This window comes from Pituophis catenifer, unplaced genomic scaffold, assembly GCF_029215685.1.
Source record: "Pituophis catenifer annectens isolate HBS135680 unplaced genomic scaffold, rPitCat1.0.hap2 SCAF_2, whole genome shotgun sequence".
NCBI lineage: Eukaryota > Metazoa > Chordata > Lepidosauria > Squamata > Colubridae > Pituophis > Pituophis catenifer.
The window spans coordinates 44,450,102-44,473,485 of record NW_027256882.1 but is presented as its reverse complement, the minus strand read 5'-3'; the positions used below and the strand labels follow the sequence as shown (position 1 = coordinate 44,473,485).

Here is a 23,384-nt window from a genome sequence, read left to right as displayed (position 1 = left end):
GGCCCTCCTGAGCTCTGTTTTCCCTGGCAGAGGCACTGTGGGCCAGTCCTTTACTTTTTCCAGGGTGGCCCTATGGGCCAGTTCTAAGCACCCTGCGGACTGGATCTGGCCCCTGAGCCTTGAGTTTGACACCCCTGAACTAAGATGAAACAATTCAAACCAACCAAATTAGCTCACCATGGCTTATACTTCTGGCCTAATCAGAAACAGACACACAAACTCCCAACTGCCATATATAAAATGCCAGCAAGCTCCCTTGTATCAGAACACTGACAAATGCCACTCAGCTTGATCATGAAACATTTGCAGGAAGAAAATGAAGCTCAATAAACACCAGGATCCCAACACCAGGTCCTGTATCCAGTTCTGGATGGCACACTTTAAGAAGGAGTCAGAGAAATTGGAACAGGATCAGAGAAAGACAACAAGATGATCCTGGGATTAGAAAGTAAATCCTGTGAAAAGAGATTGAAGGAGGTTGTTATGTTTAGCCTTGGGAAAAAGACAACTGAGTGGGGGACACAACTGCGTTCTTCAAATACTGGAAATAATGTCACACAGAAGGTTGCTATGACTTGTTCTTCATTGTAGAGTGTAGGATATAGAATAAAGGATTTGTCAGATGTAAATGCCTTATTCTCTAATGTGTAAATAATGTATATATGGAACATCAGGGGTTAACTTATTCTTTGGACTTTAATGTATTCATAATTTACCACTCCCATTCCTGGCTCCACCCCTTGTATATATAAGGAGCCATCCTCCCCATTTTTCCTTGCTTCTATCTTGAATATTCAGCGAATATAGAATGCCTATTATGATTAAAGAGAGATATATTTAAATCTTTAACTTCTATTATCTTTATTGAGTCTGATCCTGAAAATATTGCAACAAGCTGGTAGCAGAGGATGGTTAATTGACTCAATAAGTAATTAAAAATGTCCAAGAAAGATAGGCCCAACACCAGGGCCTACAGCAAAGAAATAGAAACTGATCAAGAGATGATCAACGAATCCACTAATGCGATTTCGAGAGAATCCGAAGAATACACCACTGAAGAAGAAGAACTGATGAGTGAAAACAACGACCAGGAAGAAATTGAGATAGAAAATAACGAACTCAGGTCAGAGATATTAAAGATACTAAAAAGCCAAAAGAATGATGAAAGCCTCATCGCGGACCTCCAGGAGATGCTGAGGAACAGCGGAGCAGCGAGAGAGAAAAACGTCATTAAAGAAAAACCCAAAGATCAAAAAACTGTGAGTGAAATGACTACTGAGAAAATAGTTGTAAAAAAGAAAAGATGTGACCTCGCGCGAAATTTTGAACGGCAGCCATCTTGGTTTCAACGAACTTCAAAAGAGAGTGAAGCAGAGCCAATCAAAACGCTCAGTTCAAAATTTCTGGCGCGAAAAACGCTATCAGACGAAGAAAGTGAAAAAGAAGTCTCAAACTCTTCAGATGAACCAAAATCAGAAAGTGAAGACGATTTAACAAAGTCTCAAGTAAAGTCAGCAATGAAAACGCTTTTTGCTGCTTTTGGGCCAAGATTGAAAATCTCCAAGACATCAACGAAGAAGCAAGAAATCAAACCGACAACTCAAGACCTGCACGCTCCCATCCTGACTTCGAAAACGACGACACCCGAGCCCAGAGAGCCATGCCGATTCCGTCCTACACCGCAGACAGAATCGAGTGCCAGCGCACACAAGAGAAAGAGAAGAACCGTCGCCATCACCAAAGCCTCAAAAACCGAGCCAGAGACCGACTCATCTGAAGAGGAGCGGATCGAGAGAGCTGAAATGGAGAGAACCTTCCACAACGGCGCCAAAGAAGAAATGAGCAACGCGCATGTGCAAAACTACGTAGACGGCCCCGAAAGACTTGAACTGGCCAGAGAACCGCGCAGACTCGTTACAAGCATCCCAATGCCGTTCTGTAATTTCCTGCACTTGAGAGACCACGGACTGCCTCAGGTTGTAAGTAATGGACAAAATAATGTGGGGAACTTACCCAGTGACTTCCCAAAACTTAGAGTTGATGGCATTAATTTACAAGAGTGGTACCAACAGCTTCAGGTTATTTTCATGAAAGAAAATTTACTATTCTTTATAACTAGTCCTCCAAGAAGACCTTGGACTTTAAAAATAGATTGTTTACATCATAGAGCATTTTTCATAATAATTTCTAGCGTGTCTCCTGCAATGTATCATAGCATCAAACCAAACCTAACTGTATCAGAAATAATTCAATGCATGTTTAATCTATTTCACAGCGATAGCGTAGCCACAACCACAAGAATGTCTAAGGATTTCTTTTCTTCTAGAGTGAAACCAGGGGTTTCTATAAGTGAGCATTTGATAAATCTAAACAAAATAAGAGCTGAGCTGCAATTGAGGGGGGAAGTGATTTCAGATCAAACAATGAAAAGTGTTATTATCAATTCACTTGATCCATCATGGGATAGCTTTATGTCACACTTAGATACCATTAATTTAGGATATTTATCAATAGAAAGTCTATCTAACAAATTGATAGCAGAAGACAATTCAAGAAAAAATCGTTCCAGTAACCAAACAGAACACAAATCTTTTAGGAAAGTAGTCTTTCAAGATAAATATAATGAGGCCTTTAGATGCCACAATTGTGGATCCAGGGAACACAGTAGAAGAGACTGTCCCAAAGTCCCAAGGGAGAGACATAGGCCAGAATATAGGAGCAAATACAATTACAGACAATCTTCCACAGATAGACACAAATATAGAAGTCCACCAAATTACAGAGAAAGTAGAGGGGGTAGAGAAAATTCAAAAGAGAGAAAATCTGGGTCACTAAATGGGCTAAATAAACAAGACAGCACCAGAACACAACAAGATGAGAACAATAATTGGCTTATTGATTCTGGTGCAACAAATCACACCACTAACAACAAAAGTATATTAACTTCATTTACAGAAGATAAGTTTGTGATAAAGGTAGCTAATCAAGAAAAGGTTCAAGTATTAGGCAGAGGAAATGTGACCTTGCCTGGTTTAGGGAAAATAGAGGGGGTATTATTAATCCCAGAAATACCTCACAACATACTGAGTGCTATAAAACTAAGCAGAGAATCTGACATCAATATAGTTTTCTCAAAGGGGAAAGCAACTATAGAAAAGAACAAAACAAATGTAGGTACTGTGATGATAAAAGGGGGTCTACCCTATCTGATAACCAAAGAAAGATGGTTACATAACATTGATTCAAATATGGAAGATTGTATTGAAGCAGATGATGAAAATGTCAGTAACAGTGACAATGATGAATGTAAAATAACTCATGATAACAAAAATACACACAATGAGAAGAAACCAAAAATAGGTAAACCAATTCATGATGAGTGTGCTCACATCTTACATAGGAAGTTAGGACATGCAAGCTTTCCCGTAGTACAAAAAATGACTGAACACGCAGAAGGTGTCAAAATAAAAAATTGTGAAAATTATTTGGAATGCTCAGTATGTAAATCCACCAAACTAAAAACCAGTCCCAGACCAAAAAAATCTAACAGATCAACTAACAATATTTTTGATTTGGTACATATGGACTTAGTTGGTCCATTAACTCCATCAATTACCTATAGAAAACGTTACTTCCTAACAATAGTGGATGATTACAGTCGCTATGGTTTTGTTTACACATTAAAGCACAAGGATGAAACCTTTCAGAAATTTAAGGAATTCTACAAACGCATAGAAACACAGCATAATATCAGAATAAAACAAATTATGACAGATAGGGGATGTGAATTCATGTCTAAAGAATTCTCCCAATGGTTAAAGGATAGAGGGATGCTACATTTCACGTCCAATCCATTTTCTGCATTTCAAAATGGGATTGCAGAGAGAAAGAATTCCACACTACAAACCATGATTAGATGCACATTAGAGGATGCTGGTTTAGGCAAACAATTTTGGTCAGAAGCCTTACATTATTCAAATTACACTCAAAATAGAACATGGTCCAGTATTGTGAATAAGACACCATATGAGGTGATGTACAATAGAAAACCCAAATTAGCACACATGCACATATTTGGAGTTACTGCAGACGTACACATACCTAAACAATTGAGAAGAAAGGGAGAAAACGTATCCAGGAGATTAAGATTCATGGGATACGAAACTGGAACCAAAGGGTACAGATTCATTGATAATAATAACAAATTTATAGTATCCAGAACAGCTGTGTTCCATGAGCAGGCCAATTGGTCTAAATTGCACCTTAATGAAATATTTCCTAATAAAAGCAAAGATAATATATCTTGCGAGGAAGGAACAACAGAAAATCAAAATATTAACAAAAGTAAGAACAAAACCAAAACTTGGACAAATAGTCAGCATAAAATAAAGACAGACACATTAACAAAAAAGGAAGCCAGATATTTGCATGACAACCATAGCAAACCTGAAAGAAATATTAGAAACAATAGAAACCAAATACCAAATAAATACAAAGATTACATAATGCATATGGATGGAGAACAAATAACACCTAATACATATGAGGAAGTATTGAAACTTCCCCGTGAAGAAAGAGAAAAATGGGAACTAGCTATGGAAAAAGAGATGGAAAGTTTACAAGAATTAAATGTATTCACACCTGCGATCGCACCTAAGGATAAAACAATTATAGGTACCAGGTGGATTTATAAAATTAAGAATTTGGAAGGAGGTAATACCTTATACAAGGCCAGACTAGTTGCACAAGGTTATGCACAAAAATATCCAGAAGACTATACTGACACTTATTCACCAACAGTGAGAACAGAGAGTGTCAAAACAGCTCTTGTAGTAGCATCTGCACTCAATCTGGACGTGTTTCAATATGACATACAGACTGCATACTTACACGCAAAATTAGATAAGGAAATATATGTAAGAGCACCACACAGTCAATACACTAATAAGAACGAAATTTGGTTATTAAATAAGAGTCTGTACGGATTGAAGCAATCTGGCAAAAGATGGTACGATTGTTTGGTAAAAGTACTTAAGACCATGGATTTCAACGCCACCACTGCTGATAACTGTTTCTTTGTAAAAAAGAGTAATGATCATATTGAATTTGTATTAATTTATGTGGATGATATTTTATATATTGGAAAGCATAAAGAGAGCAGGGAAATCTTTGTAAATAAGTTAAACGAACATTTCTCATTGAAATCACTAGGTAGAGTGAATAAATACCTTGGTGTACAAATTAACAAAACTAAAAGGGGATTCAAACTTACTCAGAAAGATAAAATTATTGAACTCCTAAACAAATGTAACTTAAATAATGCCAAAACATGTGACACACCTATGCAAACTGATTTTCTTAGAAACACTGATGAATCTTCCCCTGAGTTTAAAGACAACACATTTTACAGATCAGTTATAGGTTCACTCCTTTATATATCTAATTGGACTAGGCCAGATATTGCATTACCTCTCAATTTATTGTCAAGATATGTTAGCAAACCAACCTTGTATCATTGGGAAGCTGTCAAAAGAATTTTAAGATATCTGAAAAGTACATTAGATTTTTGTTTAATATTGGAACCAAATAATGACAAAGAACCAAAAATTACTTGTTATGCTGATGCAGATTGGGCTGGTGATACATCATGCAGAAAGAGTACCTCTGGTTATGTTTTTCTATTGAACGATTGTCCAGTTTACTGGTATACTGGTAAACAAGAACTGGTAGCCACTTCTACCACAGAAGCGGAATATGTTTGCTTGTCTAAAGCTGCAAATAACCTTGTATGGTTCAATGATTTGATCACAGATGTTTGGAAGAAACCTACTTTACCATTTATTATGCATGAAGACAATAAAGCGGCCATTGAAATATCTAGATCCGATGCAATTGGACAAAGGTCCAGGCATATTGATATAAAATTTAAGCACGTGAGACAACTATCTCAAGACGGATTCATCAAAGCAATACATTGTGATACTTCTGAACAATTAGCTGATATATTAACAAAACCCTTACCTTCTAAACAACACAAATATTTAACTTCTAAATTATATGTATTATATTGTCCTGAATCTGAATGTAACTGGTGTTGTATAACGAACCGGCATTTAGAGGGGGATTTGTCAGATGTAAATGCCTTATTCTCTAATGTGTAAATAATGTATATATGGAACATCAGGGGTTAACTTATTCTTTGGACTTTAATGTATTCATAATTTACCACTCCCATTCCTGGCTCCACCCCTTGTATATATAAGGAGCCATCCTCCCCATTTTTCCTTGCTTCTATCTTGAATATTCAGCGAATATAGAATGCCTATTATGATTAAAGAGAGATATATTTAAATCTTTAACTTCTATTATCTTTATTGAGTCTGATCCTGAAAATATTGCAACAGGATTTCCATCACAGGGAGACAGATCCTGATTGAATGCTTAGGAAAACAAATATCTTTAACAGTAGCAGCAATTAGTCAAGGGGCTTCCTTACATCCGATGCTTTTAGTAGGAAGCTGTGCAGCCATCTGTCAGGGATACTGCGATTTGGATTCAACCTGGTCAGAGATTGAACTCAGTGGCTTAAGTGTGCTCTTCTAACCCTGCGATTCTGTTAGTATTTGCTTAGCTGATGGCTGGGCAAGCCTTTTATGTACCAGATAGTTTAACGCTCAGCATAAGTCCCAGATCCCTGTAAAGCCCCTGTTTATTTAGATTTCTCTCTTAATTATGATACAAAGGGCAATTCCCCATGTTCCAAAAAGCACAGACATAGGTAAAAGAATCAAATCAAAAGTTATATATCTGTCTGTCTATCATGTATGTATGTATGTATGTATGTATGTATGTATGTATGTATGTATCTGTCTGTCTGTCTATCTATCTGTCTGTCTGTCTGTCTGTCTATCTATCTGTCTGTCTGTCTGTCTGTCTATCTGTCTAATCTTCACACTCTAAAGTCTAAAGTCTATTGTTGCTGCCACCATCCAACCAGACAGCTCTTAATCAGAATTTGATGGTTATGGCAAAATTCTAGTAATTGGAATGTCATGGATTTAGGCCAGTGGTGGAATTCAATTTTTTTACTACTGGTTCTGTGGGCGAGGCTCGGTGGGCATGGCAGGGGAAGGATACTGCAAAATCCCCATTTCCTCCCCACTCCTGGGGGAAGGATATTGCAAAATCTTCACTCCCACCCCACTCTGGGGTCAGCCAAGGTGGTACTTGCCAGTTATCTGAACTACTCAAAATTTCCGCTACCGGCTCTCCAGAACCAGTCAGAACCTGCTGAATAGCACCCCTGATTTAGGCAGTATAAACCACAAGGTAAACAGCTGAAATCCAGGACACAATTATTTTCCTGAGATTTTAGAGGAATTTAGAAGTGGGAAGTTCTTTGCTTTTGAAAATATTACTAGACTGCCCATGAACACTTGGGTCAGGGATATTTCCTTACCGGATTCCTCAACACTTTCAACAATGACAGAGCTTCTAATATATTTCAAAAGTTCCTAAAAATTCAGGGAGATATTCAAAGATGTACGTGCCTTGAACAGATTTGTGACATTTTGTACCATGTCATAAAATGATTTATGATAATTTTTGTCATAAAATGTTTTATAGGTAAAGGTTCCCCTCATACATATGTGCTAGTCGTTCCCAACTCTAGGGGCTGGTACTCATCTCTGTTTCAAAGCTGAAGAGCCAGCGCTGTCTGAAGACGTCTCTGTGGTCATGTGGTTGGAATGACTAAATGCCAAATGTGCACGGAACGCTGTTACCTTCCCACCAAAGGTGGTCCCTATTTTTCTACTTGTATTTTTTATGTGCTTTCGAACTGCTAGGTTGGTAGAAGCTGGGACAAGTAATGGGAGCTCACCCTGTTATGCGGCACTAGGGATTCGAACTGCTGAACAGCTGACCTTTCGATCGACAAGCTCAGTATTTTAGCCACTGAGCCCCCGCATCCCTTTTAAAATGTTTTATAAAATCTGCCATATTTCAAATCCACAGGAGACATGGGTCCCAGATTTTGGACACATTCTGTAAGTTAGCCCATTTGAGGTACTTTTGATTGAAAAGGTTTTTCCATATGTTCACTCTTGTACCCCTATTTTGCAGGTGTGCATAGCAATTTTCATGTTTCCTTCTCAAAAAAGCAGAACATTGATGCTCATTTTTGGCAATGGCTATAGAAAAGGAGGGTTCAGTCCCTAATCACTCAGCCCAAAATCAGACTTTACAACTCTGCTCTATTTGCATCATTGCCTCCCTCACTACTGCTGTCTACTGTTGACCTCACCCCATTCCTAAGCGGCCTTTAAGGGGCATGCATAAGCGCACTACCATGCCTACCGTCCCTGTCCTAATGTTCCCTTTTATTCGTATCCATTTCATGTATTCATAATCATGTTAAAACTTATATCTGTTATTTAATACATGCTTGACAAATAAATAAAAATTAAAATTAAAAATACGGTGCCTCCTATATAAAAAAGCTGCCCATCCCTTCTTTAGATAAAGAGAAAAACAACAGCCAAATGTTCCTTTCACTTCTCCTTTTCTTTTGTTTCCCAAACATTATTTTGTGTCCTCTAGTTATTTTCTAATCATCCACAAGGGATTTTCATTTAGGATGAACTGTTGGAATCTACATATTAATTCCTGTCGTTTTGTAATTTGGGGATTATTTCTGACACAAGGCTTTTAAGCATACCCTGCATTGATCCATGAAACCTGAAACTCTTGAACATGCTGGGATGTTTTAGGGCAGTGATGGCGAACCTATGGCATGCGTGCCACACAGAGCCATATTAGTGGGCACATGAGTTCAGCTCTGGCGCGCATGCACGTGCCGGCCAGCTGATTTTCAGGCCTTCTGGGCCCACTGGAAGTAGGGAAACAGGCTGTTTCCTGCCTCTGGAGGGCCTGGGGAGAGAGAAAAAAGGGCCTTCCGGTCCCACCGTTTCTGGCCTGTGGAGGGTCTTCAGGTGGATGGGTAAGGCCGTTTTCACCCTCCCCAGGTTCCTAGAAAGCCTCTGGAGCCTGGGAAGGGCGAAAAAACGGGCCTACTGGGCCCACCGTGCCATCATGTAAAAAAAGTGGGGGTCGCGTGGGGGGGTCGCGTGTGCATGCGTGGGGGAAGGACGCATAGAATTATGGGTGTGGGCACGCACGTGCGTGACCCCCCACGCTCCGTCCACTTTTGGCACGTGATGGCAAAAAGGTTAGCCATCACTGTTTTAGGGCAATGTACAATAAATTACTAGAATAAAAGGCATGCAGCAAAATGAGAAATGCAGATTTACTAGAAAGAGAAGACTCTGGGTAGCTCTGGGTACCAAATCTTTAAAAGGATTTCTGATAAACAGCCTTCTACTAAAAAAAAGTTAAAATACAACGCTGGAATTAAATGAAATTCTATTTGCTTTTAAGGTATGGTTCTCAGTGACAGGTTCGCATGTAACACGTGCTTTATATCTAGGATTTGATGAATCAATTAACAGGGCTTATATAGAATACCTTAAGCCATAACCAATGATTTACAAACTCCGGGGCTTGGGTTTACTCAGAACAGCTGAACCAAAATTCAACTGCATTATGGCCCAAACCCACTGCATGAGCCCAGTGGGTGTTATTGTTTTCGTTATCTGTGTTAAGGGTGTCTACAGGCTAGGTTAAGCAAAGTCAAGATGATGGCTGTGTCACTGTATTCAATGTGACACATATAAAACATATATCAAGGAGAGAAGCAATTAAGAACTGAGGAGAAATTTCCTGACAGTTAGAACAATTAATAAGTGGAACAACTTGCCTCCAGAAGTTGTGAATGTTCCAACACTGGAAGTTTTAAAGATTATGTTGGATAACCATTTGTCTGAAGTGGTGTAGGGTTTCCTGCCTGGGCAGGGGGTTGGACTAGAAGACCTCCAAGGTCCCTTCCAACTCTGTTATTCTATTCTATTCTATTCTATTCTATTCTATTCTATTCTATTCTATTCTATTCTATTCTATTCTATTCTATTCTATTCTATTCTATTCTATTCTATTCTATTCTATTCTAATCTATTCTATTCTATTCTATTCTATTCTATTCTATTCTATTCTATTCTATAAATAGACAGGGTTTTAGAACACAGAAAACTACCATGATTTCCCAAAAATAAAACCCTGTCTTATATTTTTTTGAACCCTGAAATAAGCACTTGGCCTTATTGCCATGTGCTCAAAAGCCTGATTGGGTTTATCAGGGGATGTCTTATTTTGAGGGAAACAGGGTAGAGTTGGAAGGGCCTTGGCCCAAGCAGGAGACCCTATACTCATCTGGACAAATGACTGTCCAATCTTTTCTTAAAAGCCTCCAGTGTTGGAGCACCCACAATTTCTGAAGGCAAGCCGTTCCACTGATTGATTGTTCTGTCAGGAAATTTCTCCTTAATTCTAGATTGGATCCCTCTTTGATAATTTTCCATCCATTGCTTTGTCTTGCCCTCAGGTGCTTTGAATAATAGGTTGACCCCTTCTTCTTTGTGATAGCCTCAGATATTGGAATACTATTATGCCATCCGTACTCCATCTCTTTGTTAGACTAGATATACCCAGTTCTTGCAACCATTCATCGTATGGTTCATCATGTTTTAGCCTCTAGTCCCCTAATCATCTTTGTTGCTCTTTTTTGCACTTTAGAAAAAGTCTCAGCATCTTTTTTTTTAATTGTGACCAGAATTGGACGTAATATTCCAAGTGTGTTCTTACAAAGGCATTTGACTGAAACATCAGAGTTACCATCTTGACTTTTTTGATACACTGTAGACACGCCTCTGGTCACAGACATGGCCATACCTAAAGATCCAGCTGAATTTTATCTCTAGAAGCAAAACGCTTTCAATTTTTTTCTGCGTAGGTTTGTTGCACTGACTTCATTCTGGTATGAAGAAGTGGATCTGCAATTACAGAAAAATATGAAGGCGTATCTCCTCTCCCCCACCTTATTATTTTGGAAAATTATTTTCCAAAATGCAAAACTAAAATAAATCTTGGCAGAAAAATCTCTCAATGACTATTAGCCAGGATGGCTTTATACAGTCTTCATCTTTAGTAATAATGTGCCCTTGGATGCCAATTGCTTGACAAAAATAGTTGTTGCTTTTTTTTGTAGGCTTCTCGGAAACTAATCTGATCTAGCTCGGCTTTTATAAGGATAGTTCTTCTGCAGCAAAGCTGTAATTGCTTTCCTATTGCTACCGCCACTCTTGCTGTTGCCTGGTTTCTGCCCTTTGGGACTATTTCCAATTTTGGATAATGGCCATGTTTGGCATTTCAGTGTCAACATCTCTGCAATATCCTGCATCAATTCTACCCAGCCCGTACTATCTGAACCAGCATTTCTCATCCTCAGTGGCTTTTTAAGATGTGGACTTCAACTCCCAGAATTCCTCAGCCAGAATTCTGGCTGGGGAATTCTGGGAGTTGAAGTCCATGTATCTTTAAAAAGTTGCTAAGGTTGAGAAACACTGGTCTAAACTAATAGTGTCAGCATTTTCTAGCTTACTTCTAGTTTCTGTGAGGAGAATCGAAACTTGTTTTAAGCAGACAAAGGAACAAGGTAATTTTGCAAAAAGCACTGCCACTTTGGGTCTTTATTTTCCCACAAATGTAAGCCACTCCAGTTGGGGCAGATCATGTAAAACAGTGGTCCCCAACCTTTTTATCGCCGCGGCCCGCTGAGCGCGCGCAGGGGTGGGGCCGCGGCCCGCTGAGCGCGCGCAGGGGTGGGGCCGCGGCCCGCTGAGCGCGCGCAGGGGTGGGGCCGCGGCCCGCTGAGCGTGCGCAGGGGTGGGGCCACGGCCCAGGAGCCTTTGCGCAGGCCCATTGCGCACGGCCCAGGAGCCTGAGCCTTTGCGCAGGCCCATTGCGCACGGCCCAGGAGCCTTTGTGCTGAAGCGTTCCTGTCCCCCGGCCGCTGCGCGGCCCGGTGCCAGGTACTTCACGGCCCGGCACCGGTCCGCGGACCGGGGGTTGGGGACCACTGATGTAAAACATATACACCAGTGTAACTACCTCATGTGATCCATTCTTAGACCATCCTTCTCTGTTTTTGCCCGCATGCTTTGAAAGGAGAGTCCTACATTACCATGTGTGAAACGCTGAAAATAAAAACAGTATAAGAAAAACTGGGCAGAGTGTTAGCAGTCTCACAAGTCATGGGGCAGTGTTGTGTTTTTGATACAATAGAGGTTGTGAGCAGGGTGATGCTGATATATCAAAGAGATGCCGAGAAGGAATGGCCGTAAGAATCAGTGCTCTGTGTAGTAGTTGGAGCTGGGCCATGCTAAGCCGAAAAGCGTTGCTGCTTTAAGCACATGGACAGGGGTAGTAAGTGGGAGCACATGATGGGGAATCATTGGCAAGTGTTGTAGATTTGGATTTGCTCATTGATGTCTTTTAAGATGCTTCTCATCTTGGCTTCCAGCCCATCCAGCTGGGCTGCCTTTTCTTGTAGCAGCTTCTCATTTTCTTCATAGGTTTCTTCCAGCTCTGAGTAAGGAAGGAGGGGAAAAAAGGGTTAAAGATGAAGAAATTCGAACAGTATACAGAATAATCTTCGCCTATGGTGCATTCAGTTCTGACTCTAATATAAACAGCTAGTTCTATGTTGACTTTGTCTGAAAATCCAGGCAAGAAGCCTGCAGTGGGCACCGCCTCTGGCCAAGATACAGATAGTCACTTAGAATCAGAACAGAGCTGGAAGGGACCTTGGAGGTCTTCTAGTCCAGCCCACTGCTCAAGCAGGATATCCTATACCCGTGATGGCAAACCTATGGTACGCGTGCCACAGGTGGCACGCAGAGCCATATCGGTGGGCACGCAAGTTTTGCCCTAGCTCAGGTCCGGCGCGTATGCGCACACTGGCCAACTGGTTTTTGGGCCTTCCGGGCCCACTGGAAGTCGGGAAACAGGCTGTTTCTGGCCTCCAGGGGGGTAGGGAAGGCCGTTTTCGCCCTCTCCAGGCTCCTAGAAAGGCTCTGGAGCCTGGGGAGGGCGACAAATGGACCTACCGGGCCCACCGGGCCATCACATGCCAAAAGCGGGAGGAGTTTGGGGGGATGGGGCACATTGAATTATGGGTGTGGGCACATGCTCGCACGACCCCTTGCACTTCCCCCGCTTTCGGCACACGATGGCAGAAAGGTTAGCCATCACTGTCCTATACCATTTCAGAAAAGCAGCTGTCCAGTCTCTTCTTAAAAACCTCCATGATGAAGCACCCACAACGTCTGAAGGCAAGCTGTTCCACTGATTAAATGTCCTTACTGTTAGGAAGTTTCTCCTCAATTGTAGTTCTAAGTGAAGTTGACTTACAACTACAATTGAGCCCAAAATTTCTGTTGCTAAGCTAGGGCGCTGTTAAGTGAGTCATGATCCATTGGATCATTGTTGTTAAGGGAATCACTGTAGTTGTTAAGTGAATCATGCAGTCATTAAGCCAATCCAGTTTCCCTCATATACTTTCAGGGATGAAATCCAGCAGGTTCTGACAAGTTCTGGAGAACCGGTAGTGGAAATTTTGAACAGTTCGGAGAACCGGCAGCGGAAATTTTGAGTAGTTCGGAAAACCAGCAAATACCACTTCTGGCTGGCCCCAGAGTGGGGTGGGAATGGAGATTTTTTAATATCCTTCCCCCAGGAGTGGGGTGGAAATGGAGATTTTGCAATATCCTTCCCCTGCCACCCCCACCAAGCCACGCCTACCAAGCCATACCACATCCACCAAGCCACGCCCACATAACCAGTAGTAAAAAAATTAGATTTCACCACTGTTTACTTTGCTTGTCAGAAGCTGGCTGGGAAGTCTCCAATGTCAATCATATGACCCAGGGACACATTAAAAATGTATATCTGCACCATTTATTCTGATACACACACACACACACACACACACACACACACACACACACGTCTTAGGCACTCACTGCTCAGCCGCCGTAGTTTTTCGTGAGCATCGCGCAGAAGTCCTTTGGCCTCATCTCGCAGGTGCTCTGCTTTCTTTCGGGCCCCCACGACATGCTGGGCTTTTCTTTCCACTAACTCCTGCATGGTGCGGTATCGATCACCCAGCGGTCCCTCCAATACCTGAGATTCAGTAGGAAACATCAGCAGGCAGTATAGGTAGTCTTCGACATACGAGTATAATTGAGCCTAGCAATCATGGTTGTAAGTCGGTTGTGAAACGGGCCACCACATGACTGGGCCCATTTTTATAACCTTTTTTGCGGTGGTCATTCAGCGAACGCAGAGGTCATAAAGCAAACTCTCCAGTGATTCAACAAACATTGTGGTGGTTAAGTTGCTAAGTGAACCCATTGTTTCCTATAGGCTGGTTTTTGGCAAAAAACTGAAGTAAACACTAGGAGATAGTGAGTGATGATCCTGTTTCTTGGTCTTCGGGGTTTTTTTTTAAGGGCTTTCATGTAAAATGCTACGCAGGAGAGGCTGATGGCTATTAGCAGGATGGAGTATCTGAAGCTTTTCAGAGCAGTGTTTCTCAATCACTTTATTTATTTATTTATTTATTTATTTATTTATTTATTTATTTATTTATTTATTTAATTTAATTTAATTTAATTTAATTTATATACCGCCCTTCTCCCAGAAGGACTCAGGGCGGTGTACAGCCAGAATAAAACACACAGATATAAAATTTAAAAAACAATTTAAGAAATATTAAATAGTTTGGCCCATATCTAATTAAAATAAAACTACCCGTTTTGGACATTTAAAAATTAAGAGTTAACGATTAAAAAATTAAAAAATTAGGCCAGCCCGGCTTGTTGGAATAAAAGCGTCTTGAGGGCCCGGCAGAAGGTGCGTAAGTCTTGGAAGTGTGTGGACTTCAACTCCCAGAATTCCACAGCCAGCATATTAGAATAGAATAACAGAGTTGGAAGGGACCTTGGAGGTCTTCTAGTCCTACCCTCTGACCAGGTAGAAAACCCTACACCACTTCAGACAAATGGTTATCCAACATCTTCTTAAAAATTTCCAGTGTTGGAGCATTCACAATTTCTGGAGGCAAGTTGTTCCACGGATTAATTGTTCTAACTGTCAGGAAATTTCTCCTTAGATCTAAGTTGCTTCTCTCCTTGATTAGTTTCCACCCATTGCTTCTTGTCCTGCCCTCAGGTGCTTTGGAGAATAGCTTGACTCCCTCTTCTTTGTGGCAGCCCCTGAGATATTGGAACACAGCTATCATGTCTTCCCTTGTCCTTCTTTTCATTAAACTAGACATACCCAGTTCCTGCAACCATTCTTCATATGTTTTAGCTTCCAGTCCTCTAATCATCTTTGCTGCTCTTCTCTGCACTCTCTTTCTATTGGGCTACAGAATTCTGGATGTTAAGGTCCAAACATCTTAAAGTTGCCAAGGTTGAGAAACACTGTTCCAGAGGAACAGCGGCAGAGGATGCTGAGAGTTGTAGCTCTCTAAATATTGATGAATATTCACCACAACGAGGCTAGAGGGAGGATGAATATCTCTCTATTTGTTCCTGCACACACCCCTGCAATTCCTAGTAAAAATTAATTTTTATGGATGCCGGTTATCTTGGCCCTGGCCACGGCAGTGGTTAAAATGCAGTATTGCGGCAAACTCTGCCCAGAGCCTGGAGTTTGATCTTGACAAAGCTCAAGGTTGACTCAGCCTTCCATCTTTTCGAGGTTAGTAAAATGAGGACCCAGATTGTTGGGGGCAATATGTAAATAATGCTTACATTGTGAATCTCCCAGAGAGTGCTGTAAAGAGCTATAGAGCAGTGTACAAGTCTAAATATTATTGCTATTTTTGCTACCATGTATTAGCATCTGATCATTAGCTGACCGTTTCTTAGGCCACACGATTTCACTGTTTTGACGGGAAATCATTGTGAGAACAAATTTTGGATAACACCTGATAAAATACAAGCAATTTGTGTGGTACAATTGTCAGGACATATTTGTAGTAATTCTCTTGAGATCTCAATAAAATCAGCAAGCTTGAATCTCTGAAGAGACTGAGACAAAAACAAAATACAGTGAATCTATTATGTCCTAAACAAAGAAACAAGGAGAGTTCCTAAGTATCATTTTTAATCAGAAATGTCTGATTTTGGTTATTTGTTGTGATCTGTACGAAAGGGTGCAAATATTTTAGAATGAAAATTAACCAGTTAAGACTCCAACAGACTGAGTTATGGCTCTGGACACACAACTGAGCAAAGAAAAGGTATTTAAAATCCCAAGCCATTGTTGATTTTTGCCAGAATCCTACCTGTTCAGCTTCCTCAGCTCGGTTCTTGGCAGCACTGGCCGTCTCTTCGGCTCGGGTGGCTGCCAAGATGTTGCTGGCCCGCTTCATTTTGAGGACATCCACCTGCCGGTCAAGATGGCCCACCCGTTTCTTGGCTGCAGCCAACTCAACCTCAGCATTTGCAGTCTTCCTGTTAATCTGGTGGAAAAAGATAGATAAGGGAGGGACAGGAGAAACATGCGTGGAGGCCCATGTTCTGGAAGCATCGACATGTCCAGTGACTTGCCATTCCTGAGGGAGTCCTTGGTCCAGGAGATGAAGCGACAGAAGTGATACCTAGTATTGTGGCTCCGACCCCCGAGCCCGTCTTATCGGAGGAAGAAGGCTCCGAAAGGGAAGAAGAGGAGTTGGCCGGGCCTCCCTCTCCAGGACCCTCCTCTCTGGCAATGCCTCAGGTGTCTCCCGACGGAGAAGAGATTGGCCAGGAGCCAGGTATCCCCGCGCAGGTGCAGTTGGACAGTGATGGGGATAAGTCTTGGCTGGATCCACGCCAGCGTCGGAGAGATAAGCACACACAACAGAAGAGGAGGTGTGCCAGATATTAGGCTGAGTCACTGGACCACACCCCACAGGGTATAAAAGGGAGCGTGGTGGCCAGTCAAGCCTTGTGATGAACAAAGCTGAAAGCTTCCACGCCATTCTGCATTGCCGGACTTTTGCTATAGCCTTTGCTGGATTATATTTGGACTTAAGTTACTCTGTAATTATTGAACATTTTACTTTGATGTACCAAAAGCAGAGAGAAGTTATCTCTTCCCTTCGTGAGTAATAAACTCTTGCCAGGCAGCCACTAGGTTGCTGCCAAGTTCCGTTATCATAAGGATAAGGATTTTGTTGGCTGGTTTGGTATTTAACTCTTGGACGTCTGTTGGTGTGTGTGTGTGGGACGGGGACAGAACACCTAGATACAAGAAGTGAACGCAGCCAAACCTAAGTACAAGCTGAAGTTCAAGCGTATAGTGATAAGGGAGGTGAAGGGCTTGTATTTACCTCATTGTGTTGGTATGTATTTGGCCAGTAGCCTTGTTTGGGGCGAGGGGAACAATTCCCTCTTGAGGAGAAATGAGCAGATAAAATCTACTAATACTGGGCTAACCACAGATGGTTTAGGGATCTAGTGAATGGAGGTGATCCTTCTTCTTGGACTTTAGGATTGATTTTTTTTAAGGGCCTTTCAATTTAATGATTTCACGTAAATGTTTAGAGGTTCTACGCAGGAGGGTTTGATGGTTATTAGCATGATGGAGTGTTTAGAACTTCCCAAAACAGTGTTTTCCTATCCTCCTTTTGTTATCCTTTTATTTTGTTTTACCATTTTATCTTTTTACTGCACTGTTTTGATTTATTGTTAATTACTGAGTGTCCTTGGAGATTTTAGTGATATATAAATGTAGATACAAGTAACATACAGGTAGTCTTCGACCTACCACCACGATTAAACCCAAAATTTCCATTGCTAAGCAAGGCAGTTGTTAAATGTGTCTTGCTTCATTTTACAAGAGTTTTGGCCACAGTTGTTAAGCAAAACACTGTAATCATTAAGTGAATCATGTGGTTGTTAAGTGAACCCGGCTTCCCCCATTGATTTTGTTTGTCGGAAACCCTCTGGGAAGGTTACAAACCCTGTTCATACCCTGCTCAGTGCAACTATCATCAAACAGGCCAGTTGCCAAGTGCCCAAATTTTGATGACGTGACCGTGTGGATGCTGCATCGGTCGTAAGTGTGAAAAACGGTCAGAAGTCACTTTTTTCCCAGTGCTGTTGTAACTTTGGTCACTAAATAATAGTTGTAAGTTGAGGACTACCTGGAACGGCTAACATTTTGATTGGCATGAATGGGAATCTGGAAGACACATTTAGGCTTAAAAAGGTCAATGGCTGATTCATTATATGCCATCAAGCTGGTGTTGGCCCTTAGCCACACAAATTGATTCTCCAGGATGATCTGTCCACAACCTGGTCCATCAGGTCTTTCAGTGATGTACAGGGGTGGGTTCTAAAGTTTTTTACTACGTGGCTTATTTTGTGGGCGTGGCTTGATGATCATGTGACAATTATTTAGGATTTAGCAGAGGTACTGGTCTACCAGGCTTTTAACTGCTTGCAGAGCTATACTGATCTACCCATTTATTTTTTGCAGGCACTGGTCTACCCATGTACTTTTGCAGGCACTGATCTACTCATGTATTTTTGCAGGCACTGGGCTACTCATTTGTTTTCTTTTAACACTGATCAGCTGTAGGGCGGCCCTTTGAAGCCCTGCTGCAAGAGTTTAAACAGTTTTTTCCCCCTCTAGCCATCAGCTGGGACTCAGGAGGCAGCAATAGATTCGGGGTGGGGCCAAATAAAAGGTAAGAATAATGCGGGGAGTGGGAGGTGCGGGGGGGCAGAACTGGTTTGGTGACGTCATATCGTCACCACTACTGGCTTGGGAGAACCGGGCCGAACCGGGAGGAACCCATCACTGCTGATGTACCAATCACCAACGTAACCAAGTCCATCCACTTTGCTGCTGGCTCTCATCTTTTTCCTTTCATCTTTCCTAGCATTACGACTCTTTGCATGATACGGTAATCTGAGCTTGGTGCCTTGGTGCCTTCAGCTGAGGTTGATATGTTCAATGATAAAATTCATTCACTTTCTTGGTTATCCATGGTATTCTTAGGAATCTTTTAATGTTATAAGCCACCCCCAGAGTCTCTTCAAGAAGGGAGGACCGATAAATTTAATTTTAAAAAAATAAAATAAAATCTTTTCCAGCTGTGGGCTTCAAAAGTGTTAAGTCATAAACATGGGTTAAAGCCAAATATGGGAAGCTAGTAACATGGTAGCTTGCGCATACTGGTTAAGCGAGCAGGGAAATTCACAAATCACTACATCTTAACTTGCCTTGCAGGAAATTATTGGCACCTTGCCACTCACGAGCCACAACACCAAGGCAACACAGCTAGAAAGAACTACACAAGCATACAGTACTTAGCGTTGCTTCACAGGTTAAAGACAAATATTAAACGGCTGTCAGGATGTGCTCTCGATTTCAGGAAAGTGGTTTGGAAGCTTGATTGGTTGCCCTCTGGCCTTGAAACCCCCTTTTTAAAAAAATCTTCCAGAACCTCCAAGGTTGCACTGCTAAAAATCTGATGGTAAAATGCTGAGTGACAAATTTGATGGTAAAGTGCTGAGCAACAGTGGTGCAATTCCATGTCAATTTTCATCGGGGAATAAAAAGAAGAGCTGACACGTGAAGACTTGGATATGCAAAATCACAGCATAGAAAAACTAAAGGATGCCCTTCAGCAGCATCATTAATTGTCCTGCCACTAATGGTTGTTATAGATGTTGGCTGTAACCACAAAAGAAGTAATACTACTAGGCATACTTTATCTGACATATCTAATGCAACATACATCCGGACATGTTATTTTCTTTGGGCTGGTAAAAATAATTCATTATAGTGCCTTACCTCATTAACAACTGTGTTGGTGTGTTGGATATCATTGTCTGCAGAGTTGATGGCTTTTTCGGCAGCAGTTTGAGCCCTTTTGGCATCATCCAGAGCCCTTTTCACTGCTTCAGCTGTGTTTTTAACACTCTCTGCTCGAGCGCTGGGGAGGAAAAATTCGGTAAGACTGAATAGAAGCCTACACTCATCAGCAAATTTGACGCAATAAGTATCAACATCAAATGGGAGTTTGTGATATATGAAATGAAATTAAGATAAAATGTGTAAACACTTCTTTTAGGGGAAAAGAACATTTGTCATATATTGATATTTTCAAGAGCACAAAAGGATTTTAACCGATCGAAACACTGTCTGTAATTGTTTGAAAGGATGATGTTTTTATGTTGTTTTTGTTTAAAAAAATAAAAAAATTCTTTTTAAAAAACAAACAAACATCAAATGGGAGTTTGTGGAACTATTAGTGGCCATTATCACTAAATGAAATCTTCCCATTGCAGGTGCTTTGCATAGGTAGTCCTCGACTTATGACTGTAATTCCATTACAGTCACTACAAGTTGCGCCGGTCTTTAGGTGGGTCACCATGTGAGTATGCCTGATTGTGTGATCCTTTTTTTTTGGCAGTCATTAAATAAATTACGACAGCTGTTAAGTGAAAGCCGAGGTTGTTATTAAGAGCCGTGGTGGCGCAGTGGTTAGAATACAGTACTGCAGGCTACTTCTGCTGACTGCTGGCTGCCAGCAGTTCAGCAATTTTGAGTCTCACCAGCTCAAGGTTGACTCAGCCTTCCATCATTCCGAGGTCAGTAAAATGAAGACCCAGATTAGGCTGACTCCGGAAAGCACTCAGAGAGAACTGTAAAGCACTGTGAAGTGGTATATAAATATAAATGGTGTTGCTATTGAGTGAGCATACTTGTTAAAGGAATACATTCAGAGGTGGTATTCAGCAGGTTCTGACCAGTTCTGGAGAACCGTTAAATACCACTTCTGACTGGCCCAGCTCCCATCTATTCTCCGCCTCCCGAGTCCCAGCTGATTGGGAGGAAATGGGGACTTTTGCTGTAACCTTCCCCTGGAGTGGGGTGGGAATGGAGATTTTACAGTATCCTTCCCCTGCCACGCCCACCAAGCCATGCCCACAGAACCGGTAGTAAAAATTTTTGAATCCCACCACTGAATACATTGTCCACAATGTGAGGTTTTTTTGCCAGAAACTAGAACTAAACATTGGTTTCCAGAAAGAGAGAAAAGGAAGGAAGGAAGAAAAAGAAAGAAAGGTAAGGTAAGGTAAGGTAAGGTAAGGTAAGGTAAGGTAAGGTAAGGTAAGGTAAGGAAGGAAGGAAGGAAGGAAGGAAGGAAGGAAGGAAGGAAGGAAGGAAGGAAGAAAGAAAGAAAGAAAGAAAGAAAGAAAGAAAGAAAGAAAGAAAGAAAGAAAGAAAGAAAGAAAGAATAAATCATGGTCATGTGACCAAACCAGGGGTGAAATGCTCCTGGTTCGGACCGGATCGCCCGATCCGGTCCCGATGGCGGTGGGTGGTTCGGAGAACTGGTAGCAAAAATCCCTGCCCCCCATAAGCCCAGCTGAGCCGCACAATCATCAGAGGCTTCTGATGATCGCGCGGCTCAGCTGGGATCGTCAGAGGCTTTTAAAAGTATTTTTTCTACAACCTCTTCGGCCGAAGAGGTTGTAGAAAAAAAAATGCCTTTAAAAGCCTCTGACAATCCCAGCTGAGGTGCCTGATTGTCAGAGGCTTTTAAAAGCATTTTTTTCTGCAACCTCTTAAGATTGTAGAAAAAATGCTTTTAAAAGTAAAAAAAAAAAGTTGGCCATGCCCACCCAGTCACATTAACCCCTCCCACCAAGCCATGCCCACAGAACCGGTAGTAACAAATTTTACATTTCATCACTGGATCAAACCGATGCAAATGTGAGCTGGTTTTCCAAGTACTCAAAAGATGATCATGTGACTGTGTGGTGGTGGTGGTTGAGGCCACCAGAACTTCAATAAGTAGACCTGAAGAGGTCCTTCGTAACTTTAAATGGTTGTTAAGAGACCAGTTACAATTCAATGACTACCTGTATCTCTAATCGTAAGACACTCAGGATATAAAGCAGAGAGTTAATTTGTCTGAATTATGCTTGCTTGTGAATTTCCCAGACCGTTTAAATGAGACCCTATAGTTTTTTGCCAGATCAAGTGATATTGGAGCACACTTCAATTCAGTAGAAAGAAGAGGACAGCCATGGAAAAGGCAGTTCCAATTTCCAACACATAACATATTCAGCTCCTATGCAATCATCCTCCGGAAATTGATCAGAAAAATCCAGGTGAAAAAGAAATTCAGCTCTGCTTTTCCTAAGCTCCCTCTACTCTCCCTGCCATACTTACTTGGCCCGGCGTGCATCCTGCAGTAGCTGTCCTGCGATGCGGACATCGCCTGCTGTTTGATCCAGGATGGCATCCACATTGGCCAGGCTGCTGACCCTCTCCTTGATCTCCTCGGCCAGATGGTGGATCTGCACGGGGGATGCTGGGATGGAGAGCTCCAGCACACGGGAAGCCACCAGTGCAATGCTGTCAGGATCTGCCCCCTCGACTGTATGCAGGATGGATCCATTAGAGCTGTGGAAAAGTAAATGGCAGCCCCCTTCCTGGCTATCCACAGGACTCCCTCTTAAAGGGGCCCCCTGCCTTAAGTCTGGGGTCTTCCATCCCGATGCAAATGTTCTCCCAAATTCCTCCCAAAAGTATATTACTCTATATACCCGTGATGGCGAACCTATGGCACGCGTGCCACAGGTGGCACGTGGAGCCATATCAGTGGGCACGCGAGTGTTGCCCTATCTCAGCGCCGGCCAGCTGATTTTCGGGCCTTCCGCGCCCACTGGAAGTCGGGAAACAGGCTATTTCCGGCCTCCGGAGGGCCTCCAGGGGGCTGGGGAAGGCTGTTTTCACCCTCCCCAGCTCCTAGAAAGGCTCTGGAGCCTGGGGAGGGCAAAAAACGGGCCTTCCAGTCCCACCGGAAGTCGGCAAATGGGCCGTTTCCAGCCTCTGGGGGGATGGTGAAGGCTGTTTTTGCCCTCCCCAGGCTCCAAGAAAGCATCTGGAGCCTGGGGAGGGCGAAAAAACGGGCCTATTGGGCCCACTGTGCCATTGTGTGCCAAAAGCGGGGGGAGCGCAGGGGTGTTGCGCACGCATGCGTGGGGGGCAGGGCGCACTGAATTATGGGTGTGGGCACAACCCCCCTGCGCTCCCCCCGTTTTTGGCACATGACGGCAAAAAGGTTAGCCATCACTGCTATATACATTTTCTCACTGAGATATTTTCCTTTTTAAATTTAGGAGACACTTTGGATGCTTTGCTGAGAAATGGGCCCATCGGGGAGAAGAGGCCAAATCAGAAGAGTCGTTGGCTCTGAGTCTCTCAAGTGCAAAAACAACTCAATTTTAAGATTGCTTTTTTATATATTCTATTTTAAAACAGTTCAATGATGTCTCATCTTTTGTTCTTTTGATGCTTTGCAAGGGTGTCAAAACCAGTGGAAGGCACACAGATGTTGCACACATGTG

General features: G+C 42.1%; 1 protein-coding gene across 1 annotated transcript in view; it reads right to left on the bottom strand.

Moving 5' to 3' along the window:
* Window positions 1–11,836: 11,836 nt before the first annotated feature.
* LAMB2 (laminin subunit beta 2) overlaps window positions 11,837–23,384 on the bottom strand; it is a 76,433-nt gene continuing 64,885 nt past the window's right edge. Inside the window, exons 29-33 of the mRNA XM_070936774.1 lie at window positions 22,204–22,411; window positions 19,813–19,954; window positions 16,310–16,486; window positions 13,977–14,136; window positions 11,837–12,540 (exon numbers count right to left, since the gene is read on the bottom strand). Coding sequence (XP_070792875.1) covers window positions 12,404–12,540; window positions 13,977–14,136; window positions 16,310–16,486; window positions 19,813–19,954; window positions 22,204–22,411 — 824 coding nt within the window. The 3' untranslated portion in view covers window positions 11,837–12,403. The remainder of the gene's footprint in view (window positions 12,541–13,976; window positions 14,137–16,309; window positions 16,487–19,812; window positions 19,955–22,203; window positions 22,412–23,384) is intronic.